Here is a 25,961-nt window from a genome sequence, read left to right on the forward strand (position 1 = left end):
GGAGATGTACCCAGTGGGTAAACATCAGCTAAGCGCAACGTGAGCCAGAGCACGTCATGGCGCTACACATACCCGGGAGGGGGGGGGGGGGGGGGTGTGGGGGCGCTTGAGTCAGTCGCTGCTTGGCCCAGTGGGAATTCAGGCTTGCTCTCACTGTTATGTTCGACACACTCTGCCAAAGACCCAAGGAAACTTCCGGACAAAGATTGAGCTGGCTATTAAGGGCATAGTTACCATTCAGGGTATAACTACAATTCAAAATCAAGATTTTACATAATGAGTTTGGCCTCATGGAACCCGGATACTGTTCAGCTTGTAGGGTAGAGTTTTTGCACAAGCTGAGACTAATTATTATTATTATGAGAAAGGACATTTCAATATGTCTTTTTCACCAATCAAATACAGTTGCTGTACTATAATACTGACAAAGTTGTATAGCCTCATTAAAATACAATAACAAAATGTTGCCCAGTTATTAAGAAACCAATAGAGTCATTAGTGTTTCAATACCCCACACCCTGTTAGGATTATATGGTGTTCTGGAGTGTTCTGGGAATACAGCAGGGGTGTGGACCAATGGCCACATCTCGCTCCAAACAGCAGCTTCAAGTAAAATGGGGGGGCGGGAACAGCACCTAAAGTCTGTCCGTCCGTCCATCCATCCATCACAACTTACGGATGCCTCCTTGCCAACCATCACCTTTTAATGCTTGAAGATCAGAATACTAGGTGAGGAGGGCCGGCCCTGTTCATGGGTTGGCTCAGTTGGCCGCCATTCCCGTTTACCTAAGAGCATGTCAGGTTTGGACCTGTATGTGTGTTTTGTTACACACCGAAGATAAGAGGTGTTCGGTGGCAGTTTCTCTGCTCGGCCGTCCTTTGTGCCCGAACCTACCCACCTGCCCATCTGCCCCTCCTGCCCTCGACTTCCACGAACAGCTATTTCGAATGTAAGAACAGAGTTCAAAGGGTGTCACATTACGCGCTGGACCGCGCTCGGGGAGAAAACAAACTCGGGTTTCACATCAGCAAGAGAGGTGTGTGTTTCTGAGCAAGGAAGGGCTCAGACCAGGGAATTCAGTACCAGGGTTTTTTTGTGATGTCACATATTCAGTGAATGTTCATTCATATAACATTCATTTACTCACTGTACAATACCCACTGTGCAATACTATTTATCACTGTATGCCCCAACGTGCAGTACTATTTATCACTGTACGCCCCACCATGCAGTAATATTTATCACTGTACAATACCTACAGTGCAATTTCATTAATCACTGTACAATACCCACAGTGCAATACTATTTATCACCCACTGTAAAATACTTTATTACTGTACAATCCACCATGTTATACTATTTATCACTGTACTATACACCATGCGATACTATTTATTACTGTACAATATAAATAAATATCATTTATAACCCATAACCCATACCCTGTGTTGTAACATACACTCCCATGATAATCATCAAAATTATTTGCCATTTGTACCACTTGGGATAGCTTTCCTTCACAGCTGGCATTAATAAGACTTGGCTGCCCAATACCCTGTCAGTTCCTCTCTTTTCCCTCATCAGGCTGCTCTTATTAGGTACTCATCATGGCTAAGCATGACTATCGGATTGCCATCGTGATTTAGCCCCCGTCATTCTGTCCCATTTTGTCTGCATTCAACATGCGTATATATGGTTCTGGAATTAAAATCAATCTCATCTTAGTGCAAGGCCATTCAGTTTCAATTTTTTTGACTGTCCATCCATCCATCTTCTGTTCCTCCTACTCAGGGATAGACCCTGGACCCCCATGACCCTGTTTGCAACTACTATCCTGCATTAACGACTGCTCTCTGTCATCCTCGGTGCGAGGTGCCAGACCCTGGGTGTGAGGGATACAAGTAGAATAGGCTATAGGGTATTTGCTAGACCAGAAACAGAAACCCATGGAACAATGTGCAAAAGATCTAACGCACCCTTCACACAGTGGCTTGGATGTTAATCTCATCTCTTCTTCACACCACTCTCCCTGCTGAGAGTCATCATGGCAGCAGGGTCAGCCAGCCAGAACAGACCTACTGTACCAAGCCCAGGTACTCCAAGACATTCCCAAGCCAGTTGGGAGATGTTCTCCCTCCAGCCTGTCCTGGGTCTGCCCCAGGGCCTCCACCCAGTGGGATGTACCCTGATAAAACCAAATTCTTTATCTAAATTTGCAGAACACACCATGCTAATCTAAGCAGGCGCTCATTAGGAGCTGACCTTTCTCTATTTTACGTGATAGCTTGGTCATTTTAATAGATCGCCCTGGAGATTGTGGCAGATAGCGGACTTCTCATCCGGCAGCACTAGAGCTTCAGATCTAGCAACGGCCAGGTCTGCGCCCCAGGCTCTTGCCCCGCACCTCACTCCCACACATGCGATCCGGGGATGTGATACCCTTTCTGACAGACACCGGCTGGCGTGTCCCTTTGGGATGCCGCTCCTGTATATGCAAACACAGGCCAGGGAAACGTAATGTAAATCATGGCTTCTGATCCGATTCTTTCATTTGAGGACACAGCTGGAGATTTTATTTCTCTGCCAGTGCAGGCCACCAGGTGACGTGGTTTGAGAACCTTGTTCCTCCAAGTGGGACCTTTTGATGAAACTAACTGTTCTGTGGCCAAGACAGAACCTGAAACTCTCCAACCCGGACAACTTGATTGAATATTCAGCCCAAACACAAGGAAACATACTTTTTAAAACTGATCATTTTAAGCATATGTAATTAACCCAGCACCAGGCAGAATTTACATTCAGCAGGGTGATACACTCTGTCCTGTTTTGGAGAGGTCATGCTGTAATGACTTCTTCAGAGACTATGATGTGGCATAAATCATTTTTATTTTCTTGAACCGCTCTTCCTAACTGGCTCGCTTCATTGCATGGCGTTTGTCCCCTTGCAAAATGCTTGTCTGCCTTCTCACCGATTCACTCTCCACGATTTACAAGCACTCAGATGCCAGTGTGTTTAAAAAGCATCTTGAAACGGTTGTCCACTTTTGTGCCGCGCGTTTGTAGCACGGCTGTGGCTCAATGTTATTGCAGGGCTCACGGATTGTCTTGGAAGCTGACTTTGATGTCTTTATCCCATTGTTTCGCTCACATTTTTCCATTGTCTGGAAGGCCGTATCGCTTATTAAGATTTCTCAGTCTGTCATTGATTTAATACGCTGTTTATGGCATAGCTAACTGGATTTCTTATGATATTTCTTTCATCTGGAGCCTGGTAAGCGAGAGGGCTTACTGTATGGCACGAAACATCGATCTGCTCACTTCGTGAGATGCATGATTTTTTTTTTTCCCCAGACGGGTAAATAAATTCTTTTAGTACTGTGAAGTATATAGCCCAGAGCACCAAACTATGCAAATCCATACATCCAGAAACAAAACCCAGGATGGAGGCCGACCTGTTGTTATCTTTTAATTTCCAGTAGGCAATTTGAGTATAAAGACCTTCTGTATAAAACATCTTGGGAAAGCTGGAAAAAAATCAGACATTTGAGATGAAGAAGAAAGGCGATCTTCGAGAAAGACGGAGAGGAATGCTAAATGCATAAAGCAGCAGGGCGGGTCAGGGCGACAGAGCTGATGGACCTGTAAGCAGTGTCCCTTCAGAGAGACAGAGAGTGTCTGCACATGAGCCGCTTGCAGCGTTCTCCACCAGAGAGCTTTGAGGGAGCTGGGACAGACAAGCCTGGAGAGCCAAACGGCCCGAGAGACTCCAGGTCTTCATACGCAGGACTGGGACCGTGGTTTAGGCAGGTCGAAGGTTTGACAGGGGGTGGGCGACGTAAAACGTTTTGAAAGTAAGGAGAATGAAGATGCCTGAGAAGATGTACAGTATCCAAACATGCTCCCACCCCCCAACGCTGAAGTCACTGCCTCCAGTGTGCTACTGCTCTCGAAACGTGGAAAGTGAAGGAGCTGGTATAAATGGAGGGCTGGGTTGCATGCTGATCACTAGGCCCTGGCATTTCTGCAAGGCTGCATACCACCCCCCCTCTATGACCTCTCACCCTGGTTGCTTGCCATGGTACCGGACCACATAAACTCGCTCCCCTGCCTTGGGCTGCTCTAATTCAACAGCACGAGCATGAACATGTTTAAGGTCACAGTCTCGAGCTCTTCTGAGGACATTCAGAGACAAAACTGTTGAGAAAAGACACATTTTTGATGGAATCCAACCTCCCCTCCCTCTATTCAGTAAACACCCTGCATATAACTATAACCCAACAAGGTTAGCAAAGGGGCCACTTTCTTTTGTAATGGGGTCCCACTGAAAAACAAAGACAAACAACAGAAAGCAGGACTCCCAAATCCGTTACCGCAGACGTAAATACTGGGATGAGCTATCGAGAAAAGCCGCCATGGCTGTTTCCACTGAGAGCGCTAAATTCTGTAATGACAGGGTCCCAGTGCCGGGGCCAGCAGGTTCGCGGAAGGCCGGAAAGTTCTGCCATAGCCTATCATTTAACATTTAGCGTAGCACACTGAAGTCATTACAGAATTATTGTGACAGACCACCGATTAAAATAGGAAACATTAAAGTGACAGAGGCCAGGATTGGAAGCAGGTGTAGTCTCGGATACGCGAGGTGGCTTTTAAAGGTGCCTGCCCTGTCACGTGGCACACACATGGCCCGCAATGCCGCCCTCCTGCTGGTTCGTGACGTCTGTTTGAGGTGCATTCCAAAGTCGCCCCCCCCGTGGGGCATCCTTTACCAAGGCCATGCAAACAGACCACTGCATGGCCAGGACACACAGTGGGCCCCAATAGCTACCCTCGACACTCAGTGACATAGGAGCAGGTATTGGGGCTCGCCCTAACACCTCAGGGAGGGGCGTCGGTGACACACGGTGGCTCCCGGCCCACCGGAAGCGGGCGGCTGCCTATGTGGAGTGAGCTGATCTGAGCTGTATGCCACCGGCACTGAATGGCCCAAGCTATAAAACAGCCACAGCTGCTGAAATTAATTTATGATAATTTTATAGGATTTCTTTAACAACACCGCAAAACTAGGGAGTGCCTGAAGAAGTGAAAACAAAAAGCCTGATTTGCATTCCTCAGCCACACTGAGCGTTCACTCAGCTTTAGAGGCACAGTTTAAAGCCCAGATTTACACACTCGCATTCCATTCCGGGCAAAGCGTTCTCCAGCTGGTGACCTTTTCACGTCTGCTTATCAAGCTCAAACGGCCCCTCGCGGCCCCTCGCTCGCTCTCTACGGGGACGGCAGACCTGAACCATACAGTGCTACAGTTCAGAGCAGCTCCTTGCTTGGGGTAATGGCATCACTTAAGCGATACTTAAAAAGGTTTAGCAGCAGCGTCTGCATTGAACTTGGTAGTGAAGGGGTTAAAGAGCTAGAAGGCTTTCGTAAGGACAGACAGCCCAGGTTCCTGCCTCCTGGTGTCCGCACGGCCATGGCAGTTAAATGAATGAGAGACTCCACCCCAGGCCACGCCCCATGCAGTTACTGTCTCTAATCGAGAGCCAGTCCTGCCTGACCCAGCTACCACACCAGAGGGCCAACCTGCATGGCCTGCCACGCCGAAAGCCATTCTCGCTAAGTATGTCGCAGCTACATTCTTCCAGAAGGTCGGCCTGCTCTCTTGGGGCTCCGTGCATCAGTCTCAGAGGCCAAACCACCCCTCTATCAGTGAGATGGAGAGGACACTGGCAGCTCGGGGGGGGGGGACACAACCTCGGCCCACATTTGTTCCTAAAATGGGACGCTGAGGTGGGTTAGGGTTAATGATTGGCTGCTGTATATGTCTGAGCACAAGTCTGAGTCGTGATGTCCAACTTTTCCAGCTCCAGGTTTACAACAAGACACCAGGCCACAAGGCGGCAGGCAGATGGGACCCTGCGGGGCCCCTTCAGATTCTGGATCAGATTTTACCATTGCTCAGACATCAAATTTGCCGCCATGCAAAGCTATCATCCAATAGTAAAACATAGCCGCTAAAATCGATCACGGCAGCAGCGGACAAATGGCCCCTCCTTTTCTGGCATTCAGCTCATGTTAAACCCTCAGACACCCCCTGAAACAGCATACTGGAAGTCTAGCTGAGAATAACGTCTAAGTAGGGGGTGTGTGAGGCCGGCAACGGCTGCCGGAAGGCGTGGTGCTAGGCGGGGCCTCTGACGCAGCCTTTCTTTACCACGATAGCTTGGGCAGGTGCCAGACTTCAGACACGATGTGATGTTGTGTGGCAGGCATTTATGGCCGAGGCCTCCACGCCAGGTTTGGGGCCCCTGGTGCTCCCGAAGGAGCATCTCGAGGGCAAGCTGCTGTTCTCGCCGCCGCAGACTGCTGGCTACTAAGTAACCTGCCAGTAACCTCTTGTTAACCCTTATAGCCAAACATGTGGGATACATAGAAGCTGTGTGACCACCTCGTACAATATTAACCAAAAAGGTCAACCGGACACTATCTGGAAATTTCTCTGAGGGGTGAAACTTTTGTCCAACACATTAAGGCATTTGTTTTTGACCCCAAAAACACATTAATCTCCAATTGTCCCAGTTATTCCAGAACAACCCCCCATTTTTTCAATTTGATGAGACCTAACAACCGATTTATTTGTTGAGCAATAATAAGCCGAGAGTGGCGCACAGCAGTGGATGCACAGGTGAGCCACGCCCAACGGTGGGTGGGTGCATGCATGCGTTCGTGAGACAGAGCTGATTTGGAAGCGGCAAATGGGGCTGGGCCTTAAGTGTAAGTCAGGTCAGAGCGATAGAGCGGGAGAACAGGCTGCTGGCAGTGCTGGGCTGGAGGGCGTGGCCACTGCCGCTCACGTGGCCCTTTGATGCACGGCTTTGGGGGGATGAGCGTGTCAGCGCAGGTTGAGAAGGTGAGCCCCCAGCACGTAGGCCTGGGCGGCCCCGCCCTCCCTCCCTCGGAAGCACCTCCACAAGGAGCTGGTAATGCAACCGGCACTGAAAGGAGGACATGAGCACTCCGTTTCCAGGGAACTTACACACCACCATGACTTATTCACCTCCCACATATTTCGTATATTTCACATGCAAAATGGTAGATGAGAGGGGAAGGCCGCCTCTGGCCCAGTATCTCGTGTCCATGATACCAGCATCAAAGAGCTGCTGTGTTGAGCGGTGGGGTGATAATCCCAGGCCAGAGCGTTGGGTGTACAGCTTCATGTGTTATTTTTTTTGGGTACAAACGGTAATTTACCTTCCAAGTGCCATTCTGGCTGCTGCGTTTACCCAGGGTTCAGCCCTGCTGGTGCCTGGCCTGTTTACTTTGAGTCTGTTTGCTCGATACAGGCTCTCCTTCACGACATTCCCCTCAGAGTATGTCCTTAGGGGACGAAGGAAGCAAAGCACAGAGTACTAGGTGTGTTTTATATACAGGCAGACACCAAGACAGCCAAGTCGCCTACCCGTACATTCGTTGCCTATTAAAAGGCTGGATTTCGGGGCCTTAAGGTAAACACCGGCTGCCGTTTGATCCTCGACTCGCATCTTGTGTCAGAAGCTTGCGAAAAGGCCCTTATGAAGCCCACTGAAACCCACAGGGGAATTACTATTCCATGTAACGCGGCACAAAGTCGTGACCTTCCGAACAGGCCTGAAATGTCATGCAGACGTCATTTAAACCGTATGAAGCATTCTTCCCCCAGTTAGCACAGCAACGAACGGGCGTGACATTCCAAAAGTACGCGGCACCCTCTGTGACTCTGCCAAATGTCCATAATAGAACTGTTTTTGTTCCTTTTTGGGAAGTGAAGGAAAAACCAGGGCAGAGGTGCCCGTGCTGGACGCAACGTGCCATCTTCCCCTACTGCACGCTGCAAATGGAAGGCCAATTAGAGTCCTGCTTCCTCTGCTTTCAAGCTGCCAAGGAGCATTTCTTGTTTTGATATGGCACCTTGTTATTTAATCAAGCCCTGTTATTGAAAACCTCCCACCATCCAAAGCCATGAGAAATTTGCTTTCGGGGCTGCCGGCCTCGCTTCCGCACCCATTTTCCTCCAGAGCGAGTGCATACCTTCAAAGCAGAGGATTTATCGCATACACTTCATCAAGGAGTCGTCTTTTTTCCTTCCCCTCCTTTGTCCCCTCCCCGAAAGCAGGGTTGAAAGAAGAGCTGTAAAATTTTCTGAGGGCGGCCCCCCGCCCCTGTGCGCTGAGACACCTGTGAGCCATGCGAGGGCGGCTCGCTTCCTCCTTTGAATCTCGCGGAGACACCGGCCGCCATGGAGTGGGGAAACACGGCTCCTCGCTTGGCATTTTTGGGCGGCAGCTGCCCGAGCTTGAAGCAGAAACGATGGGAATATTTAAGTTAATCTCATTTAAGACCAAGCAAAGCAGGCCCTGCTCTTTAAGGAGCTTCTGCAAGCCCCTGCCTGCCCACATTTAACAACCTTGTCCTAATGCGCGCATTTTTGGGGCAGTATCTTTTCTAATCTCTCATACAATGAGAATTAAAATGAAGCTCTCGCTATGAGGCTCACGGAGAAGCGAGAGTGGAAGGGGGCCCCTGCATCGCCCTTCCCCTCGACATGCGGTGGCATGACAGCCCCCGACCCCCCTGCCACTAAATGGAAGCCATCCCAGGGCTCTGCTTCACCACCAGGCCTGCTCTGAAACCGGGCCTTTCTGAAGACGACAGCCTCCTCCAGACGCGTTTGCAATCATGGGGAAGCTCTGAGGTCAGAGTCCACTGGGTTCCCTCTAATGTAACCCGACAGAGCAGATACAGAACATTGTGGAAGCGGCTCCCAAACATTCAGCTCCTAGCCGTTAACCAGAACTTCATTTTGTTAATGCTGGATAATACTGATTTACCTGGGGAATCACAGCACATCAGCTGCATTCACACTGACCTCTGCTCATGAGCAAACACAAAGGCTGGCACGTCACATGCAGTTTCAAAGCCATTTACACAAGAAACATCTGCAAAATAAAAGCACGAGAACCAGCAGTACCAGCTGTCAATAGGTGATTCAGCGCTTGGCCAGGGGCCAAGACCTATTGCAGCCCCCAAAGAGCCGCCACTGAAGGCGGGTGGATCACAAGCCCTCGGACCCCTCGTCTCCGGGAGCAGAAAAAGCCCCTCCACCCCCCCCATGGTTTATAGAGCTGACGACCAGCTCAAACCCAAACGAGGCAAGACTGGGCTTGGTGCAGAATGGCATCTCAAAAGCAATTAAAAAATAAACACGAGTGCCTTAGACCCCAAGGTCTAAGCCCCCAGGTATCACTTTCATCTCATGTAGAACTGTTTCCTTCATCTCCACAGACAGGTTTCACGAATAACCTGGGGTGGGGGAGCTTTTCGTCTCTGCTCCCGGATCTGCGAAGTTTGAATGCTGTAGATTCACAAAACAACACTAAGCCTCTTACAAACACACTGTCGCTGTAACCAAAACGGAGGGTCCCCAATCTGCAGCATTCTGTGGGGGGCCCCTGGACTGCACAGACAGTGGCCACTTTGACGGTTCACATGGAGGTGAGGCTTTTTACGGACTGGAGGAGGCGGAGGGGACCTCTTCAGGTTGGACGCAAACAGGAGGCCTGAGGTGTGGGGGGGTTCAGGGTAGCAGGATCTGCCACACCTGCACCTTCTAAAGGGGGCGGGGGGGGGTTGAGTAAAATCATTAGGGGTGTCGCCGTTAGCGACGGGTCCATCTGGAATCCTCTCATGCAGCACCTTGACTGCCGTCCATCTCACTGATTTCACCCATGGGCCCAGTGGCTGCATTCCCCCCCCCCCCCCGGCCACCTTGCATGAGTCCTTCTGTATGCCACCCCCAGCATGTCTATTATTAGAGAGGCATTTTCTCGCCTTGCCTCTCGCAAAACACTGACGACAGGCCCATGGGACCGTGACCCCGTAGCCCCTTTGAAATGACAAGTGACGGATGCGGCAACCTGAACACAAGAGCCTTCAGACGTGCACCGCTCCTTCCAGAAATACACTCCCCACCACTGTGATGCTGAATGTGGGGAACAGGGTGGGGGGGGGGGGGCAGTATTCCAACGGCTGCTATTTTCAACCACGACTCCATCTAGAGAGGGTGGGGGAGAGAGAGCAAGCCTTGGTAGATCTTACTGTTTGCGTATAAAAGTTTTGTGGTCATGTTGTTAACAAACCCAAATTTGCTTCCGAAGGGAAAGAGACTAACTGTTCCGAGAAGGTACCAGATTCCATCTGCCCTCCTTTATGGCGGATCCCAAAATATTACCATGACCAAGCACCTTGTATCCTTTGAACTTCAAACATGAAAATGTCGTTCTTTAACCCCTTGACCCGCCCCCCCAAACAGGAGATTTCCTAACTTTACTCCAGGGTGAGTACATAATCTTCTCAATGCAGCTTATGTTCAAAAGACCATGGCATCGACTGGGAGGCGACACGTGTGCTGACAGCAAGCAGGAGATCTAGAAGGCAGGGAAATCTCTCTCCAGGCAGGAGGAATCTGCTGGCAGCCGATCACATTATTAATGTCTGGCAATTAAAAAGTAGCCTTGGGTGAATATCAATAAAAAAAAGCTTTGACAGGCAGTAAAGATTTGTTCAAAGACCTGATCCTCAGATGAAAATGCTGAATGCGGCCTCTAATCAGGACGCATTCCTGCATTTCTTATTTTCTTAGACCTGTAAAGTGACTGAACGTTAAAAAAAGGCTGATTAATTGCAGGGTTTTCTTTAACTTTCAGCATTTTTGCCGCGCAGAGAACTGCAACAAAGAGAGAAAATGCAAGGGGGAAGACTAGCAGTAAGGTGAATTTAAAGAGACTGTCATGTTTACTTTTCCAGACAAGGCCTGTGCAAATTCAACACACCGTATGAAGTCCTGTTAGTCTGAACAAGCAGAATACCGAGACTCCACACAAAAGCTTCAAATTCCTTCTCATTCCAGTATAACGTTCTTATAAAAATGTTCTTAATGTTGCACTTCCTGTCACTGAATAGGATTATTTGGTTCTTGCTTTGCTGCAAGACAAAATTACGTAGCTCTGGTGCCTATGCTGCTTACATCTGTACGCAAGCGTTCATCAGAAGCTGAGCCCAGCTGCACTTATGCCTAGTCGATTCCTCAACAGCAGATATGTTTGTAATGTTCTATTTGTCCCACTTGTAAGTTGCTTTTCACAAAAGTGTCTGCTAAATAAAAATATATGTAAATATAAAGTTTGTAGATGTGATCAAACGGGCTTTTATTCTGGGATAAAGGAAACATTGCAATGTCAGAGATTTGGGGAGCACAGAGATAATGAAACCAGGAACTATTTATTTGAAGATCTGACCACCTTAAGTTGATTTTGTCTCCATTTTTGATTGCAACAGGGACACACTGATTTTAGTTCAACCAACATGCAACATGCATTGTAACAAAAACCTACAAAAATTTAAACAAAACAGCTTGTTGTGTGGGAACCAACAGCACAGCATAAGTTAACGTGAAAGATTTAAGATACCACTGCCCAGCCCAGTGAGCCCCACCCAACCCAGCCCAACACAGTCAGCCTACTCCAGCCCAATCAGTTTTGCCCAACACAGTCAACCCCAACTAGCCCAATCAGCTCCACCCAACAGTCAGCCCAGCTCAGCTTAATCAGCCCCACCCAAAACAATCAACTCCACCAAGCCTAGTCAGCTCTGCCAGCCCCACCCAAAAAGAGGCAGTCCCACCCAACACAATAACTTTCGCCCAACAGTCAACCTCACCCAGCTCATTCAGCTCCACACACAATCAGCCGTGCCCAACACAGTCAGCCCTGCATAGACTAATCAGTCCCATCCAAAAATGAGCCCCACCAAACCCAGTCAGCCTCCCCAACCCTACCCAACACAGTCAGCCCCACCCAGCCCAATCAGATTTACCCTGTTGGCCAACACAGTCAGCCCTCCCAGCCCGATCAACCCCACCCTGCACAGTTAACCCCACCAAGCCCAGTCAGCCCCACCAACCCCACCCAACAGTTAGCCCTGTCCAGCCCAATAGGCCCCACCCAGCCCAATCAGCCCCAGCACAATGTGCTCGAACAGCACTCCAAAAAGGACCTGAGCAGAGCCTTTGTTCGAGGCACTCCCCAGTGCATGCCGGGAATAGAGGACTGACTCCCAAACGGCTTAAGGAAAACCATACTCTCTCAAGACTACAAACAGTTTACACTGATGATCAGTACAGACACAACGTGACTCTGTGTGTCTGCATCTGTCAGACGGAGGCTGAGGGGGAGCTGCCCAGCACATCTGATAAAGAGAAAGCTTGTGTTTTGTGGACGGAAAGGCTTCAGACTCTGGGCTCTCCAAGGGCCTTGTTTTTAAGTCTTATTGTCAACAGCTGACCTTCTGTGAATTAGACACAGTTGATAACACAGCCAAAGCGAAGGGGAGCATTCCGTTGTTTGTCTTGCCTCCTGATTGCCTTCCCCGTTATTTTGTAAATAGCTGTCATATCTCGGTTCTGTCTCAACAACACAACCATGGAATTATGTCTGTGGCATTCATCAGAAAGTGAATGATTTAAAAAGCATGCAGTTTCACTAACCCATATGCAAAAAAGGGTGGGACCAGAGGATATTTAAATAAGAAATTTATGGCCTTGAAATGAGAGCAGTCCAAGAGCACTTAAGGATGGTTTTAGAAACATTAGTTAATACAAACTAAGGCTTGTTTTCCCCCTGAAGTGATCGTCGACATCTAGGTGGCATTTCTAAACACTAGCAAGCTATGCTTGAGGAAGGGGTCAAGAAAGGTGCGATTCTGGGAGTAGAACAACCCCACAGAGCACGGACCACTTCACAGATCAAAGCGGGGGGAAAACATACAAAGAGGTCACGTAGCACCTGAGCCCTAGCTGACCGTTGTTGGAAAGGTCATCCAGAATCCCTCAGGTACCTTGTGTGCTTTAGGGCTCACGTCCCTTCCCGGTGGCTCCGACGCTGCATTGCTCATGGCTGAGTCCACCTTCTCGTTTGCCCCCGACCCCTTGACACTTATCCGTGAAGGAAAGGTCACAACGGCACGCAGGTCTGCTCTTTCTGTTGACACACACGGCCGCCTGAGGACATGCTGGCTGTGGAATTCACTGCTCTCCAGCGAGACTGTTTACCGCGCCAGGCGGCGCCTTCCACAATCAACAAGCTTTTGTTTATTAATCCCGTTTTTTACTTAAAAAAAAATATGCGGTATGAGTCCTGCGATTTACTCTCGAGACTTTTTTTCAGACTCAGAACCCACAGATGAACTTCTGGAGAGCAGCTTTCTGCATGCTGCTTCTCCACGGCCCGAGGAAGCATTTGCAGAAGGGAGAAGGTGAGGAACGACAAATGACAGGTACAAAAGCACCAGTCACTAGATGTCACTAGGATTGCAGGTGTGACGTTGCAGCACTTTGCGTCGCCTGGGAATCGGCACAGTAATGTGGCAGAAGGACGGACAGTGACTCTGCCGCTTGTTTGGATGCCGACCTCAGGAAGATCTATGTGATCCTTCGAGGGCTGCCTTCCCAAGGGGGTGACAAAAGGCACCATTCTGGGACGCTCCATTTAGTAGGATACTGCCACTCTAGATGTGTCATCTTGGCTGGTCCATTTTGTATGCGACAAATTTCAATGCTCCCACGTAGGTTCCCCAGCGTTACTGGAGACGCGTGCTTCATGCACATGTAAGTGCCACGATACTGGACACATGAGGGGAGAAGTCGGCTGGACCAATGTCTGAAGCTCAGGCTAATGCTCACAAGGCTAACGCTAGCCTTCCGCTTGGAGACACCATTAACTCAGTAGCTATGGCTACGGATAATTCAGCCTGTCGTATGCCTCTGTCTGCCGTCCTGTTATTACCCTCATATAGGGAAAGAAGGAGCAAGAGAGGGAGCAAGAGAGAGAGCGAAAGAGAGAGATCACAGTGAAATATACAGACACATCAGATACACACATGCACTGACAGACAAATACTGTCACAATCACTTATACATACTGTGCCCTAGTACTACAATCTCATCAGTCAATCCAGTTTAAACTCGTTGCAGTTATATGGTCTCTGGACAGCAGGAACAAGGTTTTAACAGTGTACACATATAATTTAACATACTGGTGTGTTTATGTGTGTCTATATTCTGAAATTCCAACCACTACAGATTCAGATATCCATCCTGTCAGGATAATGTGGGCGCCCAACACCCCACCACAAATGAGGACTTTCTACAGGTGACCCAGCTCCACCCCCCCTTCCTAAAAAGCCCTGCATAATGAGCAAGGTCTCCCTAGTCAACCCTTTGTAATGGATTATAAAAGGCACTAACAGTCTGAAGCCACGCCAGGACCAAAGACTGACCCAAGAAGGAGGGGCTCTCAGGCTCCCCCCACGATGGCCTAAAGATAGGTGGGGGTGATGGTAGGAACACTGTGGACGCAAGATGGCGTCATGCACCCCTGGCTCTCTTTCTGCACTTGAAATGATGAAGATGCGGGGGAGTGTGTGCCAAGCCCCCCCCAACACAGTCAGGGGCTAACCGAGCCCCCCCCCCAACACAGTCAGGGGCTAACCGAGCCCCACCCAACACAGTCGGGGGCTAACCATGTTGAGGGAGTCCCCAGTGAGGCAATGCGCCTTAACGAAGTTCTGGGTTTAGTCAGTTCCAGTGCCGAACAACAGCTCCGCCCGGCTGTCAGACACGGTCGGCCCCTTTACCAAGGCCGTCTTTGGAATGTCACACTTCACTCAGTTAACGCAGACATCTCCAGTTTTGACAACAGCTGGACACTACCGTGACACTATAGAGCAGGTTCGAGCACCTGTCACGTAATTACAATTTCACCTCAACAAATGTGACAGCAGCTGTGCTTGTGCCGAGGCGGGACGTTCCAGCGTTTGTACATTCGGGAAGATACCTGCTTTTTAAATTGACCCTTTAGTAAGGAGACAGATGTTCAGCAGAGTTCCAAACCTGATATATCTTCCATGAGTTATAATAGATATTTGACTTGCTACTGAAGGAAAACAGTTGAAGGCAGAGGTTCCATTCCAGCAACCCCCCCGCAGAGCGTAAATGGGACTGTGGCTCCCGATCGGAGTGGAGGAACTAAAACATCACTAAATGGGGGGGGGGGTTAATTTATTCACCATTCAGCAGATTTCCTTTGATTTCGAACATTTCCTGTAGCCCTGCTTGGACTTCCTATGAGGGGGGCAGGAAGACCTGCACACTGTGATGCTGAGGTTATGCAAACGCTTTGCTTTTCCCCTGAGATGCGTGGTGATCCGGACTGTATGAGTCAGACTCAAACGGCAGCAGAGAGATCCTTTTCAGGATACTCACCCAAAATGTACAGATCCTTTAAGTGGTACTGCCCTGATCCCTGTATGTGCTGAATGCGTCTAGCTGCACAAGTCACTGGACCGTTTCAACAGCTCGCTCCCAGACTCCACCCCCAAGGGTCATGTGACATGACCCTTCTTGAACAGCTTCAGCTCTTAACTGTGACCGGATGTTTTGGGTGCTTGCCAACCTCGGCTCAGACGACACATGGGCATAAATGAGAGCGTGAAAAGCTCAAGGAACTGGGCGCACAGCTATAGCTTGCTAAAAAGGAAACTTGGATGGATAATTTTAACGAGGGCCGACATGTCCCAGCATGAGAAAGATAAACAGGGCAGAGAGACAAGCTTGTGAAGGAAGACCCCCTTTTCTTTAAAATCCTCCCCCTTAGGGAAGAATCGGATTGGGGGCAAAAAGACCTCCCACAATTCAGGTGACAGGGAGTAAGGTCTAACAGCTGCCAGAAGGTGGCGCAGGAGGGCGAGGGTGCTTTCAGGGGTTTGTGTGTGTGCACATGTTAATGCACGCTGCCCACATTGTACCACGCGGCTCCAGAGGGCCGGGCCAGGCAGAAGCCAGTGCTGTTATTTAGAGGCCGAGAGCGGCTTTGAAATGCAAATGAAGGCAGAGCTGCACACGAGTGTCTTGGGGACGACAGCAGCCAGGGGCTGGGTCAGCGTGGCTTTCGAGGGCTGGCCAATTACGGCCACCCCTGATATTCGGATATTACCATCACCGGCATCTCGCGGGTCCTGTGATGGACTGGCATCCTGCCCAGGCTGTTTCTCTTGCCTTGTCCCCCGTGGTTCCTGGGAGAGACTCCAGCTTCCCCACAACCCTGCACCATGTAGGAGGTTATAAAAAACGGACGGATATTTATATATATTTATATGAACATATAGCAGAGTCACGTCTCTCGCCAGCCTCAATGCTCCAGATAATAAGCATTTAAGATTTCTGGAGGTTAAAAATCCTAAGTGACGTTCCCGTAAAAAAACTAAAGCTTTGAGGTTAATCAGCCCATCTTAAGGTCCTTCGTCCGGTTCTGCGGTCAAAACATGGTTTCCCTGCTTCCGCCGCATACATGAATCGTAGCCGCAGAATGCCGAGGGGTGCCCCCAGAGAGACAGCCGGGGGCAGGATTACAAGCTGGGGCTCACTGGGAATGGCCATGGTCCACATTACAGGGGACTCGCCCAAAAGGCTTACTTTCGATTATGGGAGAGCGAACAGTCACACAACAGATGTTGGTCTGTTTCGAAAACAGCCGAAAAATATATGAGAATAAAAGAACAAAAACCAGTCACACCAGAGGAAGCAACATAACCAATGAGTGACGAGTGGCATGGCGCACTAGTGGGCGGTGAAAGTGAGTTTACATCCCCAGGCTCTCACATCTATATCCACCCAGTGGAGCCGGTTTGGCAAAATACACACATTCACGGCGATCGAGCCTAATAATTAGCCCAGCAAATGGAAGCTGGTAAAACTGGATTCATCTGTATTGTGTGATGGTTCAATTGTGGGGTGATTGAAAGACAAACTACCAAGCTTTGTGGAGAGTGTTAGCAAAAGCTGGAGAAGTCTAATACTGGGTCAGCAAGACTACACTGTGAATCCTACGCTGAGCTGTACATACAGATCAACAGCTAGAAGCCATGTTTTTGGCTGACTGATTACCGTTAAAATAAACACAACTAAAATATACACTATAAAGAAAACCGACACTAATCAACCGGTAGAGAGCATAAAACGATGTGTGTGACACTAGCACTGGATTTAATAAATGTTATGGCAGATATGTTATGATACCTGTAACCATGGCAACACGACGGCAAGCGTGACGAAGGAGTAAAACTGAAAGTGCGTAGCCTCAAGGCTGATTTATGCCTCTTGGTTGAGCCTAGACGGAGGGTATGCCACAGTGTCGGCAAGGAATGCTTTACCGTAATGTGTAGTTACATCTCTATAGATGTCTGACTACGGCGTAGGTAAATTCTATGCAGAGGTGTAAACCAGCCATCACACATGATGCGGTGCAGAGCAGGCACCCCACCCGGCAAGGACAGGACAGACATACTGTGGGAGCACCTTTGGAGATGGCAGCTGCTGTTTCTGCAAGGTGAGGAAGATCTCTGATCCAGCTGCAGAGCCTGACTGTAGGAGCTTCTGTCTGGGGTACATCGCTACCCGTTCACAGAAAATGTGTGGCCATTAAGGCTATAATCACAGTCTTCTGAGGTTCCCTGAACCCAATGCTATAATCTTTCCCATAACACACCAATATTTTCTTCCAGTTCCTACAAAACTGCACAGTAAAACGATGCTCAGACAAAATAGTTTGTTTCAGAAAATCAGAAACATCTGCGAAAACTACCCGAATAACTTATTTAATAAACCATCCATATATTACTCACCATTAGCAACCAGGGGGCCGCAAAAGCCATGTAGTGAAGCTTTTGAAAACTGTAATCTAACACGTAGTTTAGCCCAATGAGAGCCAATAATGTCACCCATGAAAGGTGAGCTGAACTGTGCCTGCGACTGACACACATACCATCTCTTGATATATAATGATAATATTCCCTGTTCACATCTGCATATAGGCCATTGCAACTGCTTAATACAACCCAATTTCCAAAAGAGTTGGGATGCTGTGTAAAATGTAAATAAAGACAGAATGCAATAATTTGCTAATCATAAAAACACATATTTGATTGAAAATTAAACATCTGAACATCTCTTCTGGAGCCTACACCTTATTGTGGTGGAGGGGTTTGTGTGTTCCAATGAACCCAGGAGCTGAGGCTTTAGTCCCCTGGTAGGGCCACCCAAGGTAAACAGGTCCTGGGTGAGGAACCAGACGAAGTTTCGGCTAATCAGACTTATGATGAGAAAAAAACATTGATTCACGTTCTCCCTCGCCCGGACGTGGGTTACCGGGGCCCCCCCCCTGGAGCCAGGCCTGGGGGTGGGGCTCGATGTCAAGCACCTGGTGGCCAGGCTTGCACCCATGGGGCCTGGTCAGGCACAGTCCAAAAGAGGCACGTGGATCCTCCCTCCAATGGGCTCACCATCTGTAGGAGGGGCCAAAGGGGTTGAGTGCAGTATGAGTTGGGCAGTGGTCAAAGGCGGGGTCCTTGGCGGTCCGATCCTCGGCTGCAGAAGCTAGCTCTAAGGACATGGAATGTCACCTCTTTGATGGGGAAGGAGCCTGAGCTGGTGCGCGAGGTTGTGAGGTTCCAACTAGATATAGTCTCCTTGAGGAGGGGTGGACCCTCTTCCACTCTGGAGTTGCTCACGGGGAGAGGCGCCGAGCGGGGTTGGGCATACTTATTGCCCCCTGGTTGGGTGCCTGTACATTGGTGTTTACCACGGTGGACGAGAGGGTAGCCTCCCTTCGCCTTCAGGTGGGGGGACGGGTCCTGACTGTTGTTTGCACTTATGTGCCAAACGGCAGTTCAGAATACCCACTGTTTATTAGTCCTTGGAAGGGGTGTTGGAGAGCGCTCCTCCTGGGGACTCTCTTGTTCTGCTAGGGGGCTTCAATGTTCACGTGGGCAATGACAGTGAGACCTGGAGGGGCGTGATTGGGAGGAACACCCCCCCTGATCTGAACCCGAGTGGTGTTTTGTTATTGGACTTCTGTGCTTGTCACGGATTGTCCATAATGAACACCATGTTCAAGCATAAGGGTGTCCATATGTACACTTGGCACCAAGACACCCTAGGCTGCAGTTTGATGATCGACCTCGTGGTCGTGTCATCGGACTTGCGGCCGCATGTATTGGACACTCGGGTGAGGAGAGGGGCGGAGCTGTCAACCGATCACCACCTGGTGATGGGTTGGCTCCGCTGGTGGGGGAGGAAGCCAGCCAGACCTGGCAGACCCAAGCGTATAGTGCGAGTCTGCTGGGAACGTCTGGCGGAATCCCCTGTCAGAAAAAGCTTCAACTCCTACCTCCGGCAGAACTTCACCCATGTCATTGGGTGACATTGAGTCCGAATGGGCTATATTCCATGCCTCCATTGTGGACGCATCTGACTGGAGCTGTGGCCGTAAGGTGGGGATTGCCTGTTGCAGCGGCAATCCCCGAACCCGCTGGTGGATAGGAGAAGGCCTTTTTGGCCTGTGGGACTTCAGAGGCAGCTGATGAGTACCGGCGGGCGAAGCAGAATGCGGCTTCGGCAATCACTGAGACAAAAACTCAGGTATGGGAGGAGTTTGGCGTGGAGAACGACAAGGAGATTCTAGTCCACCATCTGGCAGCTCAAGGCAGGAAAGCAGTGCAGCATCATCACTGTTTATGGTGGGGATAGGGTGCTGCTGACCTCAGCTCAGGACGTTGTGGGTCGATGGAGGCAATACTTCGAAGACCTCCTCAATCCCACCGACACGCCTTCCAGTGAGGAAGCAGAGTCTGGAGACTTGGGGGTGGACTCCCCTATCTCTGGGGCTGAGGTTGCTGTGGTGGTTAAAAAGCTTCTCGGTGGCCGGGCCCCGGGGGTGGATGAGATCCGCCCGGAGTCCCTCAAGGCTCTGGATGTTGCGAGGCTGTCTTGGTTGACATGCATCTGCAGTATGTTGTGGACATCGGGGGTGGAGCCTCTGGATTAGCAGACCGGAGTGGTGGTCCCCCTCTTCAAGAAGGGGGACCGGAGGGTGTGTTCCAACTATAGGGGGATCACACTCCTCAGCCCTGGTTAGGTCTATTTGGGGGTTCTGGAGAGGGGGGTCTGTCGGATAGTTGAACCTCAGATTCAGCAGGAGTAGTGTGGTTTTCGTTCTGGCAGTGGAACAGTGTACCAGCTCTATACTCTCAGCAGGATCTTGGAGGGTGCATGGGAGTTTGCCCAACCAGTGTACATGTGCTTTGTGGAATTGGAGAAGGCAATCGACCGCGTCCCAAGGAGGGTCCTGTGGGGAGTGCTCTGGGAGTTTGGGGTACCGGGCTACCTTATAAGGGCTGTTCGGGCCCTGTATAACCGGTGTCAGAGCTTGGTCTGCATTGTCGGCAGTAAGTCGGACTCGTTTCCGGTGGGGGTTGGACTCTGCCAAGGCTGTCCTTTGTCATCAATTCTGTTCATAACTTTTATGGACAGAATTTCTAGGCGCAGCCAGGGCGTTGAGGGTGTCCGGTTTGGTGACCTCAGGATTTAGTCTCTGCTTTTTGCAGATGATGTGGTTCTGTTGGCCTCATCAGACCGTGACCTTCGGCTCTCACTGGAGCAGTTTGCAGCCAAATGTGAAGCGGCTGGGATGAAAATCAGCACCTCCAAATCCGAGATCATAGTCCTCAGCCGGAAAAGGGTGGAGTGCTCTCTCCGGGTCAGGGAGGGGGTCCTCCCCCAAATGGAGGAGTTTAAGTATCTCGGGGTCTTGTTCACGAGTGAGGGAAGGATGGAGCGGGAGATCGACAGGCTGGAACAGGGCGGCGTCAACAGTGATGTGGGCGCTGCATCAGTCTGTCATGGTGAAGAAGGAGCTGAGCCAAAAGGCAAAGCTCTCGATTTACCAGTCGATTTATGTTCCTACCCTCACCTGTGGTCATGAGCTATGGGTAGTGACCGAAAGAACAAGGTCGCGAATACAAGCGGCCGAAATGGGTTTCCTCCTCAGGGTGGCTGGGCTCTCCCTTAGAGATAGGGTGAGAAGCTCGGTCATTCAGGAGGGAGCCGGTGCTCCTCCACATCGAGAGTAGCCAGATGAGGTGGCTTGGGTATCTGGTCAGGATGCCTCCTGGACGCCCGCCTGGGGAGGTGTTCTGGGCATGTCCCACTGGGAGGAGGAACCGGGGAAGACCCAGGACATGCTGGAGAGACTGTGTCTCCTGGCTGGCCTGGGAACGCCTTGGAATTCCCCCAGAGGAGCCGGATGAAGTGGCCGGGGAGAGGGAAGTCTGGGTTTCCCAATTAGACTGCTGTTCCCGTGACCCAACCCGGAAAAGCAGTAGATAATGGATGGATGGATGGATGGAACATTTGAACAAAGACAACAAAGGTTGAAACTGAGAAATGTTATTGTTTTATCACAAATATATATTTGAATTTAATGCCAGCAACACATTTCAACAAAAGTTGGGACAGGGGCAACAAAAGACTGGAAAAGTTGTGTAATGCTAAAATAAAACACCTGGATGAATATCTCATAATCATTAGGTTAATTGGCAACAGGTCAGTATGATGATTGGGTATAAACAGGGAAGTAGTCTCTGTGCAGTGAAGATGGGGAGAGGTTCACCATTCCGTGAAAGATTGTGTAATATCACCAAGAATTTCATCTGTGGTACATATTGTCATTAAAATATTCAGGGAATCCAGTGAAATCTGTATTTGCATGGGACAAGGCCGAAACACTGTATGACTGTGATCTTCAGGTCCTCAGTCAGCACTGCATATAGAGAAAATCAATGCATGGGCTCAGGAACACTTCCGAAGCGCCTGTGAACACAGTTTGTCGTTGCATCCACTAATGCAAGATGAAATCAAGCAAAGAAGAAACTATATCTAAACATGATCCAGAAATGCCACTGACTTTTCTGGACCCGAGCTCATGTAAGATGGACTGAGGCAAAATGGAAAACTGTCCTGTGGCCTGACAAATCAAAATTTCAAATTCTTTTTGGAAACCATGGACGCAGCATCCTCCAGGCTAAAGAGGAGAGAGACCATCCAGCTTGTTATCAGTGAACAGTTCAAAAGCCGGCATCCGTGATGGTGTGGGGGTGCATTAGTGCCCAAGGCTTAGGCACCATTAATGATGAATAATATGTACAGGTTTAGAAGGAACATATGCTGCCATCCAGACACAGAGAAAGCCTTGATATTTCAACAAGAAAATGTCTAACCACACTGTGCACATATTACAACAGCATGGCTCCCTAGTAGAAGAGTCCGGCTGCTAGATGGCCTGTCTGCAGTCCAGACCTGTCACCCACTGAAAGTATTTGCCGCATCATGAAATGAAAAATACGACAAAGGAGATCCTGGACGGCTGAGCAGTTGAAATCCTACATCAGGCAAGAATGGGACAACATTTCACTTTCAAAATTACGAGTCCTGTTAAAAGAAGAGGTGATGCAACACAGAGGTAAATGTACCCCTGTCCAAACTTTTTTGAAATGTGTTTCTGGCATCAAATTGAAATTGAGCATATATTTGTGATAAAAATAAAAATTTCTCGGTTTCAACATTTCATATGTTGCCTATGGAAATTGAGTTGTATTACACATTTTACTCAATAAAGCAACACATTTTCTCATTGTTTAATTATTGTGTTAAAAAGGCCATTCCTAAACCGCACCAATCCTTGACCTTTTGTTCCTAACAGTCCAATATGGCTGACATGAGGCACTGGCTGGTCCTGTCCTCCCCTCCCTAGAGGGGACAGCTGGCCTGGCGTTTCTCACGCCCCCATGCCAGGAGGCCCTCCCCTGCATACTAGCCCTGCCACTGCTCCCCCCCCCCCCCCCAGCCCCAGTGGCATGATCTGGCCGTATCAAACACCTCCGCCGTCGCATTCAAAGCCTGCCAGCATCCTGCCCCCCTACTCCCACCTCTCCCCCCCTTCCTGGACTATGAAAGAGTGCCTGCAATGTCACCGAATCTCCTGTAAAGGGCAGCTTGGCTCTGGCAGTGCATTTGTGCACTGTGAAAGGGTCAGAGCCACTGGATCGGAGGGGGGGGGTTTAGACAGAGAGGTAGGGAAAGGGTGGAGAGATAGAGAGAGAGAAGGAGAGAGGGAAAGAGGGATACAGAAATAAATACAGAGGGAGAGAGAGGGATAAAGTGAGGGGAGAAAGAGAGAAAAGGACGGGGGGGGAGGGAGAGAAGGAGAGGGGGGGGAGAGAGAAGTAAAGAGAGAGGGAGAGAAAGAGGGGGGCCTTGGGTTCCTGGCCACTTAGCTGCATTGCTGACTGCTCAGGGGTCCGTTTACACTGTGCCGGGGCATTTTTTGCGTACTGCAGCTCTGTTCCAGGCACCCTGACGAGGATGGGCACACAATCGGGCCAGCAGAGCAAGGACAGGGCTATTCATGCCGATCGGGTTGCATGTATGACCGCAATGTGCTGTCGGCCATTGCGTCGCTGGTGTGTGAATGCAGCGCATGCGCACTCTCACAGACACACAGACTCATGGCAGCACTCCCGGATGTTAATCACTAATCACTTCATTCCACTATATTAGTACTCTTGTATCACAACTGGACTTTTCTGAAGGTGCACTCTTTGTTCAGTATGTCTGCCATGCATTTGTTTTGCCTAGTACTTCGATGTATACACTCATACTCCTGCAATCCAGCTATCTGTAGGAACTAAGCTCCGTATCCCAGCTCCTCCCTACTGTATTTTTATGTAACTAGTGTAGCAGAGTTGCCAATTTTGGTCAGCTGGCTAGAGTGAGAGTTTCACTTGAGATAAGTCTGCACACACATTTACATATATGTAAGAGTTTTATTAATTTGTAAATAGTCTGTAGGGTCACAAACTACCCTGCAGCTAATTTTAGATTTATAATGGAGTAATGTAGATTTTGCGTAAGATTTCTTGCGTGAGAGTCTGAAAGCGTGAGTGTCACGCCAGATGTGTGACAATTGGAAATCCCGCCTCAGTCGTATTTTAGTACGTTCAGTCCTGTTCTGCGGGTGCATCTGCGGATGCCACTACTCACTGCAGCAGAGCTACCATAACCACACTTGCACAGAGACAATAAAATCCCTGGAGACTGGGACGTAGAGAGAAGCTCCCCAATTCCCGAAGTGCTGGTGGGGCACTCCCCCGCGACTCACCTTCTCCAGCAGAGGGAGGCACTGGGGCACCTGGTGCTCGGGGTTCTCCAGTTTGACGATGCTGATGAAGATGCTCTCTTGGCGTTCATCCTCGCTGGTGTTGCATAGGGACAGCGGGTGGGACTGCAGGCACGGGGGAGAGGAGGCACGGTCAGCGGCCGGTGATAATTACCACCACCTTGAGAGGAACATCCAGAGGTGCTGTTGTTTATGTTATAATTCCTTGATTTACCCATCAAAAATTAAAATCACTTCATCTAAACTTTATCTGCAATACTAGACTTTTAAGGATCTGAGTTCATAGATTTAAAAAACCTTTTGACCACATTACTCCCCCAAGCTCAGAGTCACCACGCTTGAAACGAGACATTTGCCTTTCGCTGATCCTCCATGCAGATGACAGCAGTCACTCCCCACGGCTTCCTGTACACGTGGCCTTAGATTTGAATGAAAGGCTCCGTATCAATAACAACAAAACAAAGGGGAAACCCATAACTCATGATTCATAAAAATATGACCGGTTTTAAAAAAAAGGGCAACATGACAAAGCCACAAATTGTAAAACGTGAACTTGGAAGCCACGTTTACACATGACGTTTGTTACGATTCGCTTGATTTAGAACATTTTATACAAGTTTATTGGGGAGTTCGCAGAGAGCAAACTGCATTTAAGAGTCCCAGAAATAGCTGGGATGGTCACTGGCCTGCTTGTCACAGAGCAGGGGTCAGGTCACCCACTCCCAGGTCCTCTTTGGGTGCCCCATAAACCCCACCAGATGTGCATCAGTTAGCTCAGGAAGGCCTGGGGGGGGTAGGAGTGGAATGAGCTATTGATCAATTGCAATTTCCAGTGTGGAGCATTTTGAGCACAGTGTACACATCCAACCTAAGGAGGGCGCTGCAGAGCTGGGAGGGTGTTATGGAATTTCATGTGGACGCGCTGATGTAACGAGATTCCCCCCATCTGGACTGGAAATCCTGAAATGGAGGAGAACTGGATGGCTCTGCACATAGCCGGAGCTGCGGACCGCTCCAACTGTGACGTCACATGATCATGGAAATGCCGCATCGTGAGCTCAGGGCCTTTAGGGCCCTCGAGGCTCTGCTGGGGTGCCAGGGGCGGGGAGACCAAGCCACACCGCTAGAGCCCTCGAGGTCACAGCCAGACAACATCAGTCCATTAATGTTCACATTAAATTCAGCACCTTTACTGGATAGTAGGCTGAATGATGCACATATGACACTGAGGTGCAAAGATCTCGAATGCATCCGTGTTGGCAATAAAAAAAGGCTTTCATTCACAGTACTCCGCACTCCATACTGAGCTGCGGAACGTACGCTGCATATTGGCCACCGCTGGTGACAAAATGTCACCAAGGGCCAATTTCACGCCTTGCCAAGACGTTCGGAAAGAGATGGCTGGGCAGCCGCGACTATCTGAGCGACAGGCGGAGCACATTCCCGCTGCTCCTGGGGAGGGCGAGGAGAGGGGCTGGCGGCCTGGAGATGGGCCTTTGTGGGTCGCCAAACTCCCAGGTTTCCCAGGACTTTCTATACTGGGACGGCACAAATGAGAGAGCGCTCCCCTTCCTGCGGCATGCTTCCCGCTCCCCCCCGTGCAACCGCAGCCCCGCCACGGAGCAGGCAGGACCGTCCTGCACGCAAGCCGTCCCAGCTGTGCCACTAGTCCGCCTTTGCTGGGGCCAAATTACAGGCCTGCAGCAGATCTTGGCTTTTCACAAAACAAGGAAAGAAAAAAAATAATAACACAGCATGAACGCCTGGACATAGCACCCAGGACAGCCAGAGCCAGAAAGCGGGGT

General features: G+C 49.7%; 1 protein-coding gene across 2 annotated transcripts in view; it reads right to left on the minus strand.

Moving 5' to 3' along the window:
• LOC125745029 (E3 ubiquitin-protein ligase RNF43) overlaps positions 1 to 25,961 on the minus strand; it is a 72,227-nt gene that overhangs the window by 6,927 nt on the left and 39,339 nt on the right. For both annotated transcript variants that reach the window (XM_049017414.1, XM_049017416.1), the window contains exon 2: positions 24,139 to 24,261. In XM_049017414.1, the coding sequence (XP_048873371.1) occupies positions 24,139 to 24,261 (123 nt within the window). The remainder of the gene's footprint in view (positions 1 to 24,138; positions 24,262 to 25,961) is intronic.

This window comes from Brienomyrus brachyistius, chromosome 6, assembly GCF_023856365.1.
Source record: "Brienomyrus brachyistius isolate T26 chromosome 6, BBRACH_0.4, whole genome shotgun sequence".
NCBI classification, from domain to species: domain Eukaryota; kingdom Metazoa; phylum Chordata; class Actinopteri; order Osteoglossiformes; family Mormyridae; genus Brienomyrus; species Brienomyrus brachyistius.